At 37.8% G+C, this 14,659-nt stretch overlaps 1 protein-coding gene across 2 annotated transcripts; it reads left to right on the top strand.

Moving 5' to 3' along the window:
- Positions 1-28: 28 nt before the first annotated feature.
- Positions 29-5,656, top strand: LOC118340802 (serotriflin-like). 2 transcript variants are annotated; one of them, XM_035678938.1, is made up of 9 exons: positions 29-264; positions 1,336-1,535; positions 1,700-1,703; positions 1,807-1,907; positions 2,057-2,147; positions 2,952-3,094; positions 3,254-3,348; positions 3,786-3,868; positions 5,490-5,656. In XM_035678938.1, the coding sequence occupies exons 2-9, from the start codon at positions 1,434-1,436 to the stop codon at positions 5,615-5,617; spliced, it is 747 nt and encodes a 248-aa protein (XP_035534831.1). In that variant the 5' UTR covers positions 29-264; positions 1,336-1,433; the 3' UTR covers positions 5,618-5,656. The 2 variants fall into 2 exon arrangements, with proteins under 2 accessions (XP_035534831.1, XP_035534832.1); XM_035678939.1 differs by lacking the exon at positions 29-264 and having other exon boundaries at positions 1,280-1,535.
- The last annotated feature ends 9,003 nt before the right edge of the window (positions 5,657-14,659 follow it).

The following is a 14,659-nucleotide window of genomic DNA, read 5'->3' as shown; positions in this document are numbered from 1 at the left end:
ATTTATTGCTCAGATCTGATTTTATTTATTTATTTATTTTCTGTTTGGTTGTTCATGTTATATATTAAATGTATCATATCAGAGTCCAGTGTGTGAACAGGTCACGGTCCTGACGTTAAAGTCACATGTATTCTGATACGACTGTTCACACTGAGGTCATATTGATGTGTAACTGAGTATGTTTTTTACAGTGTGGTATCAAGCTGTACTTTTGAATACCTCTCGCAGTACTGATGACAAGCAGTGGTGGAAGAAGAACCTATTGTAAGTTAGACTCCAGGAATGAATATTTATTCAAATAAAAGCTTAATTATAATCAGTAAAATGTACTCAAAGTAAGTTAAAGTACTTTGTGCAGAAGAATGACCTTTGTGAGTTTCTACTGATACACATTGTAATAGATTATATTACTGATACATTAATATATAAGCAGCATTTTACTGTTGTAAATGGATGAGGTGTCTAATAGGATGCATGAATTGTTTTCTTAATAATTCGATTGATTGTTTGGTTTGTAAAAATTCAGAAAATAGTCAGAAATGTGACATCTTTACAATTTCTTGTTTTTGTCCAATCAAACCTCATAATTATTTAAAAAAGCACACAGCAAACACTCCAAACAGACGTATCCTGTGTATATTTTGTGATAACAGCACATGACACCATTAAAGGTCACTGTTAGGTCACCGCAATGTCAATCTCCTCTGAGCACAGATCAGGTTATAATATAATATATCATCTTTTTATATTTATTTATTTTAAACATTGCACATTGCAAAGCCAATTTAAGCAAATGTAGCTTTATTTTCAAGGGACGAAACATAATTTGAGTCGAATGGACATCAAGATAATGAAGGTTATTTTTTGGTCTCTGTGGTAATCATCATACAACGATCATACAATCTGTGCAGGTCCTTTCTTTAGGCAGCAAATTCTGCCACTGTAATGCTAATTTTACCGATTTAGCTTTCCCTCATTTGAGGAATTTCCAACCTGGAAACAAACAGGTCACCATAAACTGTCAAAGACAAGAGAAAAAGAAGTGTTTTAAAAATCTTATCAGCGCTGCCAGTGTTAGTTCAACCTTTTAATTATCAATGTTTAATTTAGATACCATGTTCCGTTTGATATTCCACACCCTGTTATCATAACCTTGCCACATCAGGAGTACATACGGAACACATGCATGTGTGTTTACCGCAGTTATCACGAAGAACGCATATAGTACAATGTAAACACAGACCTACAGCTTTCCAGACTGTCCATACATATTCGTCAAGAACGTTTTCACAGGTGCTTTGTTGACAAAAATGCTATCTTCTGTTTTGTCGTCAGGATGCCCTTGAGTTAGTGTATTCATTAGTCACGTGTCCGACTGATCCTTCATGTATAAATCACACCTGTGACTCTCGGAGGCCGACAGTCCTGGACACATGACCACGACGATGTATACCTTGAGCTTCCTGTGTGCCTTGGGCCTCTTTGCTGCTCTTCAGGTGCCTGGCACCTTGGCGGAGGATGTGGAGCCCATGGCAGTAAGTGAAATGAAATGTTCACTCTAATTATATTACATATATGTGTGTGTGTGTGTTACTTGTGATGTCATCTTTAAAATCTAAACATACATTTTTTATTCTAATGTGCATTAAATCAACTATTATTTTCTCTCTCATCTCTGAAAACCACACTGTAACTGAAGGAGGGTGAGTGTTATTATTATTTATACATACTCTAATCTTATCTAAGATTTACAATATTCATACATATTCAAACTTTTTTTTTCTGGTTTTAATTGTGTTTGTTTAGGCACCGTCCTGGTCTCTTCCTCAGACAAGGTTGAGATTGTGAACAAGCATAATGCCCTGAGGAGAGGTGTTCAGCCTACTGCCAGCGACATGTTGGAAATGGTAACATTTCTCACTCCATCCAACCTATAAGGGCTTCATTTGATGCTCCCTCATACAGCATATCAGTAAAAAAGAAGTATATTTTTCTGGTGTATATACTGTAGAGGTCTGTATGTCCTAATGACTGATCTGTCCTCTGCTCCCTGCAGAAATGGAACGACGAGGCTGCAGCCAACGCTCAGAAATGGGCCAACACCTGCTCCATGAAGCACAGCCCTGCCAGCTCCAGAGAGATCAGAAGTAAGTTCATTATAACACTTCTTCTTTTTTTTATTGAGCCATACCTTGCAAAAAGTTAGCCCCACTAACTAACAAGCTACTACTGTGTAACCCAACTTTAACAAGCATTTTATAATGTGTAAAATCATCTGAAACAGTATTTTAGATCATCATGTGAGATTAAACTCTACACCAGACTAATACAATTATTGCCTTTGGATTGAATGCATATAATTATAGCTGTGGGCTTAATTAATTGTAATGTGGGTTAATAGTCTGTAATCCATTATATAAAAAAATCCATAATGACATAATGTGGATTATTATTTTGGAAAGTCAAAAAAAATGTTTTCTCAGCAATAGGAAGTGTTAGTTTTTTGTTTTTGTATTGTTTGTATTTTTGTAGGTGTTATTTTCTGTAATTATGCTAAATGATTTTGCATCGAAAAAGGTTTTATGTGGCACTGGTTGGGGAGGAGCCTCCATTATATCAGAGGTGGATAAAAAGAGTCTGATATTTTATAAAAAGTCAGTGTAGATTCAGTATGAAAGCCACTATGTTGGCTTTCAACCAAGGCTTGTAATATTTTAAAAACAGAGCAAATATTTTAACTTCAGATCAGATCTTACACGTGATTCATCATCAATACTTCAAAAATGATCTCATTCTAACAAAGTGCTACATGGACTGCACATAAAGTGGTTCAGGTATCAGCTCAAGTTCCTGGCTTTCATAAAGACAGCCTGCAGTGGAGATGATGAATTCCTTTCTTCCCGGGTTTTAAGAATACTGAATTATCTCTCTGTCCTCCTCTTCAACTGTAGCTAGCGGCTGTGGGGAGAACCTGTACATGTCCAGCTTCAAGAACACCTGGAGCAACGCCATCCAGTCCTGGTATGACGAGGTGAAGGACTGGCGCTACGGAGTGGGAGCCATCAACGGAGGAATGATCGGACACTTCACACAGGTGAACTTTAAACCACAGCTTGTACAGCACTTGTTAACTCTGACTAACTTAACATACAAAGGCCATCACTGAGTGAAAACTGTAATTAATGTAAAAGCGACCGTACATTAAAGCCATGAGCTCCTGATGATTTTGTATTTTATTTGTGGTTCTCTGCAGCTTGTTTGGTACAGGTCCAACTATCTTGGCTGCGCTATGGCCCACTGTCCCAACTCTTCATACAAGTACTTCTACGTCTGCCAATACTGTCCACCGTAAGTACAAGAACATTTACCCCTTTTTTTCAATGCAAAGTTTATCATGTTTTCTCACTTTTAGTGAACATTTACATTCATATTTGTGTTCATATTCACGTGTCCATTGAGTTAAATGCCAATATCAACCTCCATTATGTAATAATAAATATATTTGAGAGTTTATTAAAGAAAGTGATTGTAATACAAATAATGTAAAAAAAAAAAAAGCATATGGTTTACATCTTGAAAGATGAACCGAGTTGATGCAAATGCTCTTCAGTAAGGAGGAGAAACTACAATTTGCATCTAATGTGCCCTTCCTTGCCACGCTGAATATTCATTAAATAGTAATTCAAAAGTGATTTTCCCTTTTAGATCATATCCGTGACATGTATCCGCTGTGTGAGTCTTTATGCTGGTACATTTAATATTTGATGCTTTGGACTACATTACAGTGGAAACTACCAGTACGCTCGCCCCTACCAGCAGGGACCCACCTGCGGTGACTGCCCCAATGCCTGCAGCAATAAACTGTGCAGTAAGTAGCAAATATAGCACTGGGAGATTTATTCTGTGTTCCAATCCAGAAAGTTTTTCTTTTTTACCTTAAGTACAGACCACAGCTGCCCTTACAATGTGTGTATTACATGTAGTGTTTATACACAAGAAAGAAAAAGGAACAATCTTCATATCATTATCATTATCTTTGAATGAAAAGGGCTGATTGGACTTCATGACATGTACAGTCACTTTATTACACTATGTCTTGATCCTGCTCCCATTCTACAGAGCTCATCGCAACAGAAGTTTATCTTCACAAGTTAGTTTTTCAGAAAGAATCCAGTAATCCTAGACCCTAAAAATTTATGACAGTGGCCAAGTGATACTGGAATTGGTTAATCTTTACACACACTCTTTTTTTTTAAGATGTTCATTTTAGTTTGACATTATCAGGAGGACATTAAACTAAATACTACTAAATGATCACGGGTAACTCACTATCTAAGACTTATTTTCATTGTAGTCCTTAATATTAAGAGAATAAAGATGCAGGACTGGGTGACATCACATTACTAATGCAATAAATGATCATAAAATCACTCTAAGTCAAAGAGCAGAAAGTAAAACATGAAGATAATGAGAATATATACATATACATGAGAGTATATAATGGTGTAAGCAGTGCAGTAGCTAAAGTTAATACTACGAGTTAAACCTCAGTGAAAGGTGCAAGCAGAAAGACAACAACTTAAAGATATCACCTTACATGTGATTCAAATATCAACATACTTTTATATTCATTCATGGTACGGTGATGTCTCCGATCTATTGCAGGGCAGCTAAGTAGTTTGCTTAGTCAGCCGAGTTCCCTGTTTACCTCTATAGTCCATATAATCCATACAGCGTCTTCACAATCAGGCCTTGACAAAAAGCAAATAAGGTAACGTCATTGTCATGTTGTAGTCATTTTAGGTAAATACAAGATAAGCTTTGCAAATTTGATTAATTTTCACTATGTAAAGCTTGACTTTAAATGTTTAAAGGGGCCCCTCAGCCTCTCTGCAAATCCATCATGAGTCTACAGCAGCAAATCCATCAGAGCAGCTTCAATTATAAAGTTTCCTTCAGTAAAACATCTTCTGTCCCTGAACTCGTTACCTGATCACCTGAAATTTGCTACTAACTAAAGAGCTGTACTCATGTAATGTTGTGAAATGTAATGTCTTTAATTCTGTGTTTTATGTATTCTGTTTACCCTTGTTTTACCTTTCTGTTTTTACCTCTTATTTTCATAAAGCCCCTCCAGGGGTTGCTGTGAATTAGCATCCGCTACAAACACTAAGATGCTTTCATTGGATTATCACCAAATTTATATAAAATAAACAAATAAACCACCAAAAAAAAGTACTTTTTTAGTGATGGGGGACCATCCAGCTTCCTAATATTAGTTACTTCCAGTTTTACCCCTTGTCTATTTCCTGGATCTTAATGTAACAAACAAAACAGGAAAACTCGCTGAGATTCGACCCAACCAGTGAGATAATCTTGGAGAAGAAGTTGGAGGAGTTTGCAGGACTCCAGTCCATATTAGTGAGCTCTCTTGAGTGACATTTCTTTCTTTTTTTTCATTAATTCATCCTTTTCTCTGTTTCCTCCAGCCAACCCATGTCCGTACGCTGATAAGTACAGCAACTGTCCTGATCTGAAGAAGCAGTGGAGCTGCAGTCACGGTGACGTGGCATCCTGGTGCCCCGCCTCCTGCAAGTGCACCAACCAGATCATTTAAATGTCCACACGGTCTCTGACTCATCAGTCAGTTTCAATAAACACACTCATCATTAAAGCTTGTGTCCCTCTGATTTAATACTCCAGGCTATTTGACCTGCTCAGTAATCACCAGATATTAAAAAGGAAATTTACTTTGGCCCAGCGCCTGTGTGGACAAACACTGCCTGCAGAGCCAGATGCCCTTTTGACTGTATATAAGGTGTAAACTCACAAAGAGGAAGGAGAACACACTTGACAGGGTGGATTTGGCGGGTGTGGGGAGGAAAAGATAAATCCACAGAGATTTCCCCAAAGCTGAGCCAAGAAACAGTTTGACACCACACCTGAACGCTGTGGTTGAAAATAAAGACTACTGATAATGTTTAATCCCTTTACAATCATGGATCCAGACTTTTTGCAATATTTTGTGTGTAGTTCTGGTAAAATATGAGACAGATTAATGTTCCAGTGAGAGCACCTTTTTTATTTTATGACACTGAAAACACTATCAGGTAGATTTTGGGAGGGCTTCCTGTGGAGTCGGGAAGCTGAAAAGGTAATTTCCCGTTAGATAAGATGGCAACCTGACTGTGAAATACATTACTTTACTTTAGTATTGAGCTACTGTATGTAACAAATGTACAGACATTATGCTTTGACTCCACTAAATTTCAGAAATATTGTACCTTTTACTCTGTAGTTACTAGTTTTATTTAGCATATTTTCAAATCAATTTAGTCTAAAATGGTAACTAGGAACAATGTTTTAATCTGTTTTCAACACAAATCAACTTTTTATGGAGCAATGGTACCTTTTTGTTCTTTCTTTTTTTAAACAGGTTTAAATATTTAGACTACAGGTTCAGGACTCAATTATTAACATAAATAATTTTTATACAATTGCATTTCTTTGCCGATTTAAACAGCCCAAAACTCGACTATAAAGCTATAAAATCAGCTACACCTTAACCAGCTACAACAGAAATGCTGCTCACACAAATTACAATTAACAATAATCCTATGATAGAAATCAAACACTATGATTGACATCACTTTTGTAAGTATATATTTCTGATAATACTTTTACTTGTAATGGAGCCCAAAATTACATAATACAATTAAGTATGTACTCGGAGCGTATCTTTTAAATTACTGAGTACAAATTAATAATAATACAGACTACTGCAGTGAAACTAGTTATTGCTTCATCCACCTGGACCTTAAAGTTAAACATAATATTGGTATATTTCATTTTGTGATATTGTATCAAATACCAGCAAAAACAGTTAAATCGATGTTTATGGTTAAACCCCCAACTGCTACATAGCATTGTTGTAAATGTAAACTGAGGGTTATGATGTTGGATGTTACAGGGACTGAAAACTTTTTAGCTCCGATTTTATTCATACACTGTTGTGTTCTTTATACTAAGACAGTTTTCCTTTCCAGTTTTTTCTCATTAAATCACAAAATGTTGCAATGTATTGAATCGTAACCCCTGTATCGTGATACACACAGCCCTAACCTTTAATTGAATGTACTTTGTTATTGTAGCTGGGCTTTGGACCTCCAGAAATAGATGTTTGACGTCGTCATTATCGGTGGCAGAATCAGCCCTCCCTGAAAAGTAGGATGTCCTTTGTCATGTCAGGCTGTAACACTCCTTTCAAACTGCATGCTTTTACTTTGCGTTTGAAAAAGAAGATGCTCCTACTTACCCACATCTGAGGCTGAGAGAGAGTGACTCTCCTCAGGGGTCAGCCGCACATGTTCTGGCTGCACAGCAGGCTCCTGGTTCAAATGGGGCTGTGTTTGTATGAGTTAGGCTCATGCAGTCTACACTTGAGACGCACAGATGGATCTACAGGCTCAACTCGTTGGAATTTATCCAGACTGTATGTGCTTAGGGTTTTTTTTTCTTCCTGTTACGAGTCTGTTGTGAGTTTCCAGTCTGCACTTACAGAAGAGGTTGTTTTCATTTTCACTCATAAAATAATCTGCTCTAACTTCAACATTAGATTTCCTATTGCCACGCTGTCACACGCTCTGCTATTGTGTGGAAATTAGCTCTCATTGATGTGATAACAAACTTCTTTCATTGAAAATAAACACTCGGGCTGAATTTGTGTAATCTTGTCCGCATGCCAAAACAGCCTTGCTCTTAATACTGCAGCATGTGAGAGTCAAATAAAAAGTCTGGGCCTCATGTTTCTGCTCTGTCACTGCAATCCCCCTGAGGTTAACTGAGGATGCAGATGAGAGCACTACCTGAAGTGAGCAGACAGATGAGCTGGAGGGAGTGTTATTCCCCAGCAGAGGGGAGATAAGGGGATGAGTCTTTCCTCTGTCAGTTGGTCCAGCGATAGCAAAGGTCCTCTGCCTTGGCCGACCTCGATAAGACTGGCTGTGCCATCCTGTGGGGCTTATCAACTCCACCAGCGATCCTCAACAGTTAGTCCCGGGGCCAGAAAATGTTTATGACTTTGGCGTCAGTTTGTCTTCCTGAACAGCAGATTGTGTAATATATAACACAGCGTACTACAGCTCCACCAGACAGTGACAGAGAAAGTAATCAAATGAAGGGGATACATTTCCCCTGCTATTTCTTTTAATGAAATCGTGTTAGCAAAGAAAAGTGTGGGAAAAAAAGAAAAGAAAGAAAGAAGAGAAAGAGGGAAAGTTGGCAAAAACACACAGTGACATTTTCATAGGCAGGAAGACGCAGGGAGATCAGTTACATCAGTCTGTCCAGTCTGAACAGCTCATTTAGTCTGAGCTCTTATCGTGCCACATCGCGGTCCCTTCGGATAAGAAACCGGATTCTGAAAAAAAAAAACAGCTCACTCCATTTGAATCTGACTAAAGACCTCAAGGCTCAGTGGAGCAAACTGTATTTGATCTATCGTGTTCAACTGACTTTAAACCAAGATTAAATGCTCCATGACAGCTGAGTTGGTTTTAAACTAAAGAACTGGATGGGATCAGGTTTCACCCTGCAAGTGTTTCTGTATTGTTTAAACCATCAAGTGCTCATTGTTCATTCACATCTCCTACCTTGTATAAACACCTCTGACACAGATATTGACTGAAAGAACCAAAGTATCACTAGGTTTGGTTTGGAAAATTAGTGTTTAACTGAGCAGGTTTCATTAAAATAAAGCAAACAGCAGTTCAGGTGTGGTTGAAAGAGTTTTGTTCTTCTTCTGACACAAAAGGGAAAACCTCACTTCCTACTTAATATTTGATTGATTTAGTGGATTTACATGAAACATGGAGAAAATGTGGAGATATTTATCCAGACTCCACCACATCTTTGTTCTCTTTAAATAAAACAGAACAGCTCATTACAAGCAAGAATATGATCTGAGCCAACTAAAGGAAATTACAAAAAGCAGGAGGGTTTATGGGGGGAGTCAACCTGCTCAAAAAGCCTTTGAGACAAAAGTTACTATACTCTCAAGTTCTTCCTCTTACCTTATCATTTTAATTAAAAATCTAATTTTAAGATTATGTAATGTAACATAAAATATAAGCTTCTCTTTATTTTAAAATTCTTTACCTTGGTCTTTATTTATTTATAAAATTTTGGGTTGCCAGGTTATCCAGCCAGTCCGGGATTGAACTGACAACCTCCTGGTCACAAGCACACTTCTCAAACATTTAGGTCACCTTATTTTATTGTATTTGTTGCTCAGTCTTAAACACTTTATTTTGAAAAGTCTTAAAGAAAGATATCATAATAGTAGTGGGATACCTGTGTAACACTAGAGTCGTATTCATATTAAGTGCTTGTAGTATTAGTACCGTCAACTCTTCCATTGTGGTTCAGACTGAAAGAAAATGATTGTTGGGGTCATTCAGGCCTCACATAGCTCAGATCCAGGGCTGTGATCATGGCTATTGGAAGGAACATTTGAGTCACGCATCTGTGAAATTTATTGCAAATTTTGCAACTAATTCCTGGATGATAGGTTTGTGTTAACAATATTTTATTTGCCAGTATAAGTGCTTTGGATCAGTGCCTCATACAGCCGCCCCACCTGTGCGAAGCGAGCTCCTGTCCACTGGGTGCTATACAGGAACATTCAGACGCCCCTCTAATGAAAGCAGAGCGCTGTAGTTGTGCAGCTTCCTTCCTCTCATTGAGGGCTTTTGAGATGCGGCACAACAAAACTTGCCAACGGGCTCCTCAGTTCGCCTCTTAAGCTTTCATCACAAACACAAGAACATTGCATGAACAAACTCAAACTCAAAGCCCAGCTGACAACAGATCTCCTCCATCACATCCAAACACTGACAGATCACTTTCATCGATAAAGGCCTGAAGAAAGGAGGCTTTTAGTCATGGCAAACACTATATTTCTAATCTGTGTGTGATAGCTGGCTCTGTAGTATCCACATACTTCCCTATATTGTCCTGGAAATCTCATAACCTTTGCGCTGGGAACACAGCATGGGGCTTTTGTGTGCCCTATTCTTCCTCTAGTGCCTTTTAGTGTGAGTTTATTTTACGAGTGAGCGTGATAGCTACGAGTTCAACCGCTGGCCAAAGACTGAGCTCTCCCAGCAATAACCAGTTAAGTAAAACAGGCCTGGATCACGTCAGCCATTAGCAGACGGGTGTTGTTCTTTCTCCAAGACGCTGCCTGTTTGATAGCCGTTCTCACTCAATGGTCCTCCAGCAAATGTATATTAAACAAACACTAGGAGAGGGGTCCCAAGCCAGTAGTAGAGGAAATGGTTAAAGTGGGTGTAGGCGTATCCCAAACACAATGTATGGCTAAGCATTCATTCACAACCACAACTGTGAAAAACAATAAAATTAAGAGTGAGAATGGACTCAAGAGCTCAAGAAATAGTTCAATATGTGATTGTTTGGTGTAATGACACAAGCAATTACAAACACATGGTTTATTAATACTCTCATATTTTTAATCTAAAGTTGGAAGGAAACTGAACACAGTGGGGTTTTTTTTATGTTTTTACACTTCCTGATAAGTTGCATTTACAAAGGTTGTAACTAATGGCTTCATCATATTTTTACTTTTAACTGTTTGTTCAATTGCTAACATCATTGATTACATTTTATTTATTTCTATCTTTTGTTGATTGGGTTTTTAATTTATGGTTTTATTTATTACTATCTTTTTCTATCTCTCTCGCTACTATAGTTTTGTTTGTTTATGTGTTTGTTTGTTTTGTATTCTGTTATTGACTGTTATTGACTGTGTCACTGTTATCAGGTGTAAGGCAAGAGGCTAAAAAAAAGTACATACATCACTGTTAACTGCCTTATAAATTGTTGATCATGAGGGAAAAAAGATCAGATTTTGGGTTGCCAGGTTGTTAAAGATCTCTTTGGCTGGTATCTATCATATTTATTAGGTTACAATGATGTTATGAATATTAGTAATCCATTAATAAATGTTTAATAAGTTGTTAATAACAATGGATTTTGTTCCAAATCTTTTGCAGCAGTCTTTGCAGAGAAGCTGTCATACCAATTATTATGTTTTATTTATAAAGGTTTAACAGCTTTTCCAGTAACACACTTAGTAAAGCAGCTTTTCTACAAGCAGATCTATATCTACCTGTATCTACATAAAACTAAACAGAAGATAAAAACGTCCAAACATGAATTTCTTCATGATGATAAAGTGAAAATACAAACATCTTCACTTTCACTCTGGTATTTAATAAATGCAAACAAAAGATTCCTTTTGGGAGTCAGATTTACATAATGTCTCAATCTATTTTTCAGCACCAGAATGTAAATCGTGTATGTGTTTATTTATTTTTGCAATGTGGACATAAACATAGCACATAAAAAGGGAACATACACAATAAAAAAGCAAGCCACAGAAATAGTCCACACATGGCAGACGCCCAATGGTGGTGACAGCCCACCAAACTACGCAGGGAGAAGAAAACAACACGACAACAAACCAGCACTGACCTGCAGTGCAGCAACAGAAGGTTACACTATATACTACACTACCACAGTACCAGCTGCAGAGTACTAAATACTCCATGTGCAAACTGCAGTTGGCAGAAATGAACTTGGGCAGCAGCGTACGAGTGATATATGCGTGTTATTAAGTGCAATAGCAGATGGGATGAAAGAGGTCCTGTTACCTTTTGACGCCGGGGGCAACGAAGACATCCTGTAAGAGCCTGAACCTCAGTGTTAGAACATAGTAATCATATTTCAGTTACTGAGAGAGCTCGAGTTATATAGATGTTACAAAACAGCTTTTGTGTGCACTTTACAGTATTTACAGTGTTTATAATGAGTTGGAAGGTTTCAGGAATCATCATATTGAGACTGAACGAAAATTGTTTGCTGGGTGAAATATCAGCATTTAGATTCTGAACTGATTTGTGGTTCAGTAGATAAGGTGGGCCTGCTATTCAGAAGGTTTGCAGTTCGATCCCCGGTTCCTCCTGTTGCATGTCGAAGTATCCTTGAGCAAGGTACTGAACCCTGATACTGTGCATTGGTATATGAATGTGTATATGAGTTAATTCACTGTATGAATATGGGTTATAAAGCGCTTTCAATGGTCAGAAGACTAGAAGGACGATAAGTATGTTAGTTTATATCCCACAGACTACTACAAGAATACTTGTAGTAAAGTGAATGTGAAAGATTTTTTATAATAATATGATTATGTGAATACAGGATAAGGCTCTCTTTTGGTCATTATTATCATTACCATGCCAACAGAGGCTGCCTTTTTGTATCACAACATATTGTGCCATGATATACTGTTACACCCCTGTAGGTTTTAACTTCAAGGCAACCACATCTTTTACTAAGCTCAGAATACATTTCTTTCAAAGGTTAGCTTCGGTGCCTTATGCAAAGTCCCTTGTCAGCATTCATACTGCATATTTCCTGAAATATATTTCTGTATGAAATTCTTGAAAATTGATGTCTGGGAAAAATTCATGAACTGTGCATCTGCCCCGGTGTATTATAACACAGGGGAGGCCTAACGCCCTGACAAATATTGCATGAGAGCGCGTTATTTTCTCCAGAGCGCTGTTCTCACTGCAGTTCTCTAGCTATTTTTCCACTCTTGGCCTCAATAATAAATAAGCCCCACGGGTCTTTACATCTGCTTATCGCTGCTGCCACAGTAATCTGACACAGACGTTTGCCGGGCCTGACATTTACACAGAAGACGCGGAGAACATTCCTCTTTCTCATCCTGGTAAATCTGTTTGCCATTAGCCGGTGTCAGACAGATGCAGGGACCAAATCCATAAGCTTCACTCAGGAATGGCTTGGTCATGCAAGGGTCAATCGCTCACGGTTCATTATTTCAGCGGCAGCCGATGCATTCCTGCTACAGCAGTTGTGTGACGTGAGAGAAGGAAGGTCAGGATAGAAGTTTGGGTTGCAGCAGCTACTTAAAAATCCCTCACTAAGTTAGAATGTTAAGTCCTTACAAAGTTTGTTGTAACCGTGACAGCTGCAGACGTTTTAACAAGTTTATCTTGTCTATTTATACATTTTAATCTGTGTTATTACTAGAGCCTAAAGATTGTCTTATAGTCGACTAGTTTATGATATTAATTCAATTATTTAAATGTCTTTTAAAGAAGCCACAGCCGGCCGTTAAATTATAACGTAAGTAAATGTTACACAACATCACAGTTCGTGTTTTTCATTATTATTGTCCAATTGCAATTCTGTCTTAATGCTAAATCCCAGATTACATTTTACGATACGACGGACGATGTCACCTGCCTGGAGCTACAACAGCAAGAAAAGTGACAAAGATTCTGTGGATTCGAGCATTTATCTAGACTTTATTATTCAAATGAGAAAATTCATTTATCTGGAGGAACTGCTTATATGTTTTGTATTATTTTCTACATCTGCATCTGGCTGAAGGAGACAATATATATTTTCAGTGCGAGAGGCCAAACTTTCATAGGGAATATAAACGACTGAGCTGTGGAGAGATTCATAGTCTTTAATTATATACATAGTTGCATAATCTAAGGTCTCTGCTCACCACTGAATTCTTCACAGTTATATACAACAGAGAGCACCGAGCTTGATAAACAAGTTGTTAGTAAGTGTTGTGATAATCTTTTAATTTATGGCTCTGTTATAAGCGACTACAGCTGTTACCACTTATTTTACTGCAGACATGTGAGGTATTCTCATTGTTCTCTGTAAATGAATGTATGTAATTAGGAAGGGTTGGTTCGCCCTAAATTACTGAAGTTTTGGATTATCTTTGATCAAATATTCAAACCCTACGGCCAGACAAGGACATCAAATCCCAGGGAAACATAAATTTAAGATAAAAGTTGGACGCCCAACACGCCCATCCGCCAACCCCAGCCTCCGCATCCTTACTTTACACCTTGCTACATGGAGTAAAGAGTACGCTGGCTAAGATAACTGTGGAATAATGAAATTATACACGACTTGTTTTTTGTTTTGATACTGACATTATATATGCCATCGGTCACCCCACTCTCCCGCTCTAAATACCGCCATCGGCCATTAAAAAAACCCAGATCGGTCGACCACTACTACTGTACGAGCCATGTTTTGATTTGTGTTTGCTCCTCCAAGCAACAGGGGTGTGTGTTGTTGTATTGTATTATAAAGGCCGTGGGTGGCCTCAAGTAATTTAAGTTCCTGTCATTCATGTCTCAGGTGTTTTTTTTAATGTGCTCAGACTGCGTTGTGGTACTTTGTTTTATTGTTTTGAGTTATTTAATGGAAGCGATCAACAGATTAAAGAGGACACATGGAAATAAAAAATTAGCCCAATTAGCAGCCAGTAGCAGCTAAAGTACAGGACATAAGTCACTGCAGCCGCTGAACTTTGGCTTTGGACCTAAATCAAGACTTGGAATCATTCAATATGGACATAATAAAGGTATATTTTACATTCAGGGTTCACTCATTAACTTAAAAAGAATCAGTCTGAACTGATAAGCAGATCAGTTTTGATTCAGTTAAGATCTTGACATCATTTTAGCATCACAAGCTGTGTGAGCTATACTGTGGCTTATGGGGAAGCTCACTTCTT

The sequence above is a fragment of the Morone saxatilis genome, unplaced genomic scaffold, assembly GCF_004916995.1.
Source record: "Morone saxatilis isolate NCDOM2014 unplaced genomic scaffold, NCSU_SB_2.0 Contig7, whole genome shotgun sequence".
Lineage (NCBI taxonomy): Eukaryota > Metazoa > Chordata > Actinopteri > Moronidae > Morone > Morone saxatilis.
This window is presented reverse-complemented; position numbering and strand designations above follow the sequence as displayed.

Excerpts from the sequence above, each read along its gene's own strand:
- LOC118340802 (XM_035678938.1), top strand. The coding sequence starts at position 1,434 with ATGACCACGACGATGTATACCTTGAGCTTCCTGTGTGCCTTGGGCCTC. Across the intron at positions 1,908-2,056 it reads CCAGCGACATGTTGGAAATG|AAATGGAACGACGAGGCTGC; the intron begins GTAACATTTCTC and ends TGCTCCCTGCAG. Across the intron at positions 3,349-3,785 it reads GTCTGCCAATACTGTCCACC|TGGAAACTACCAGTACGCTC; the intron begins GTAAGTACAAGA and ends ACTACATTACAG.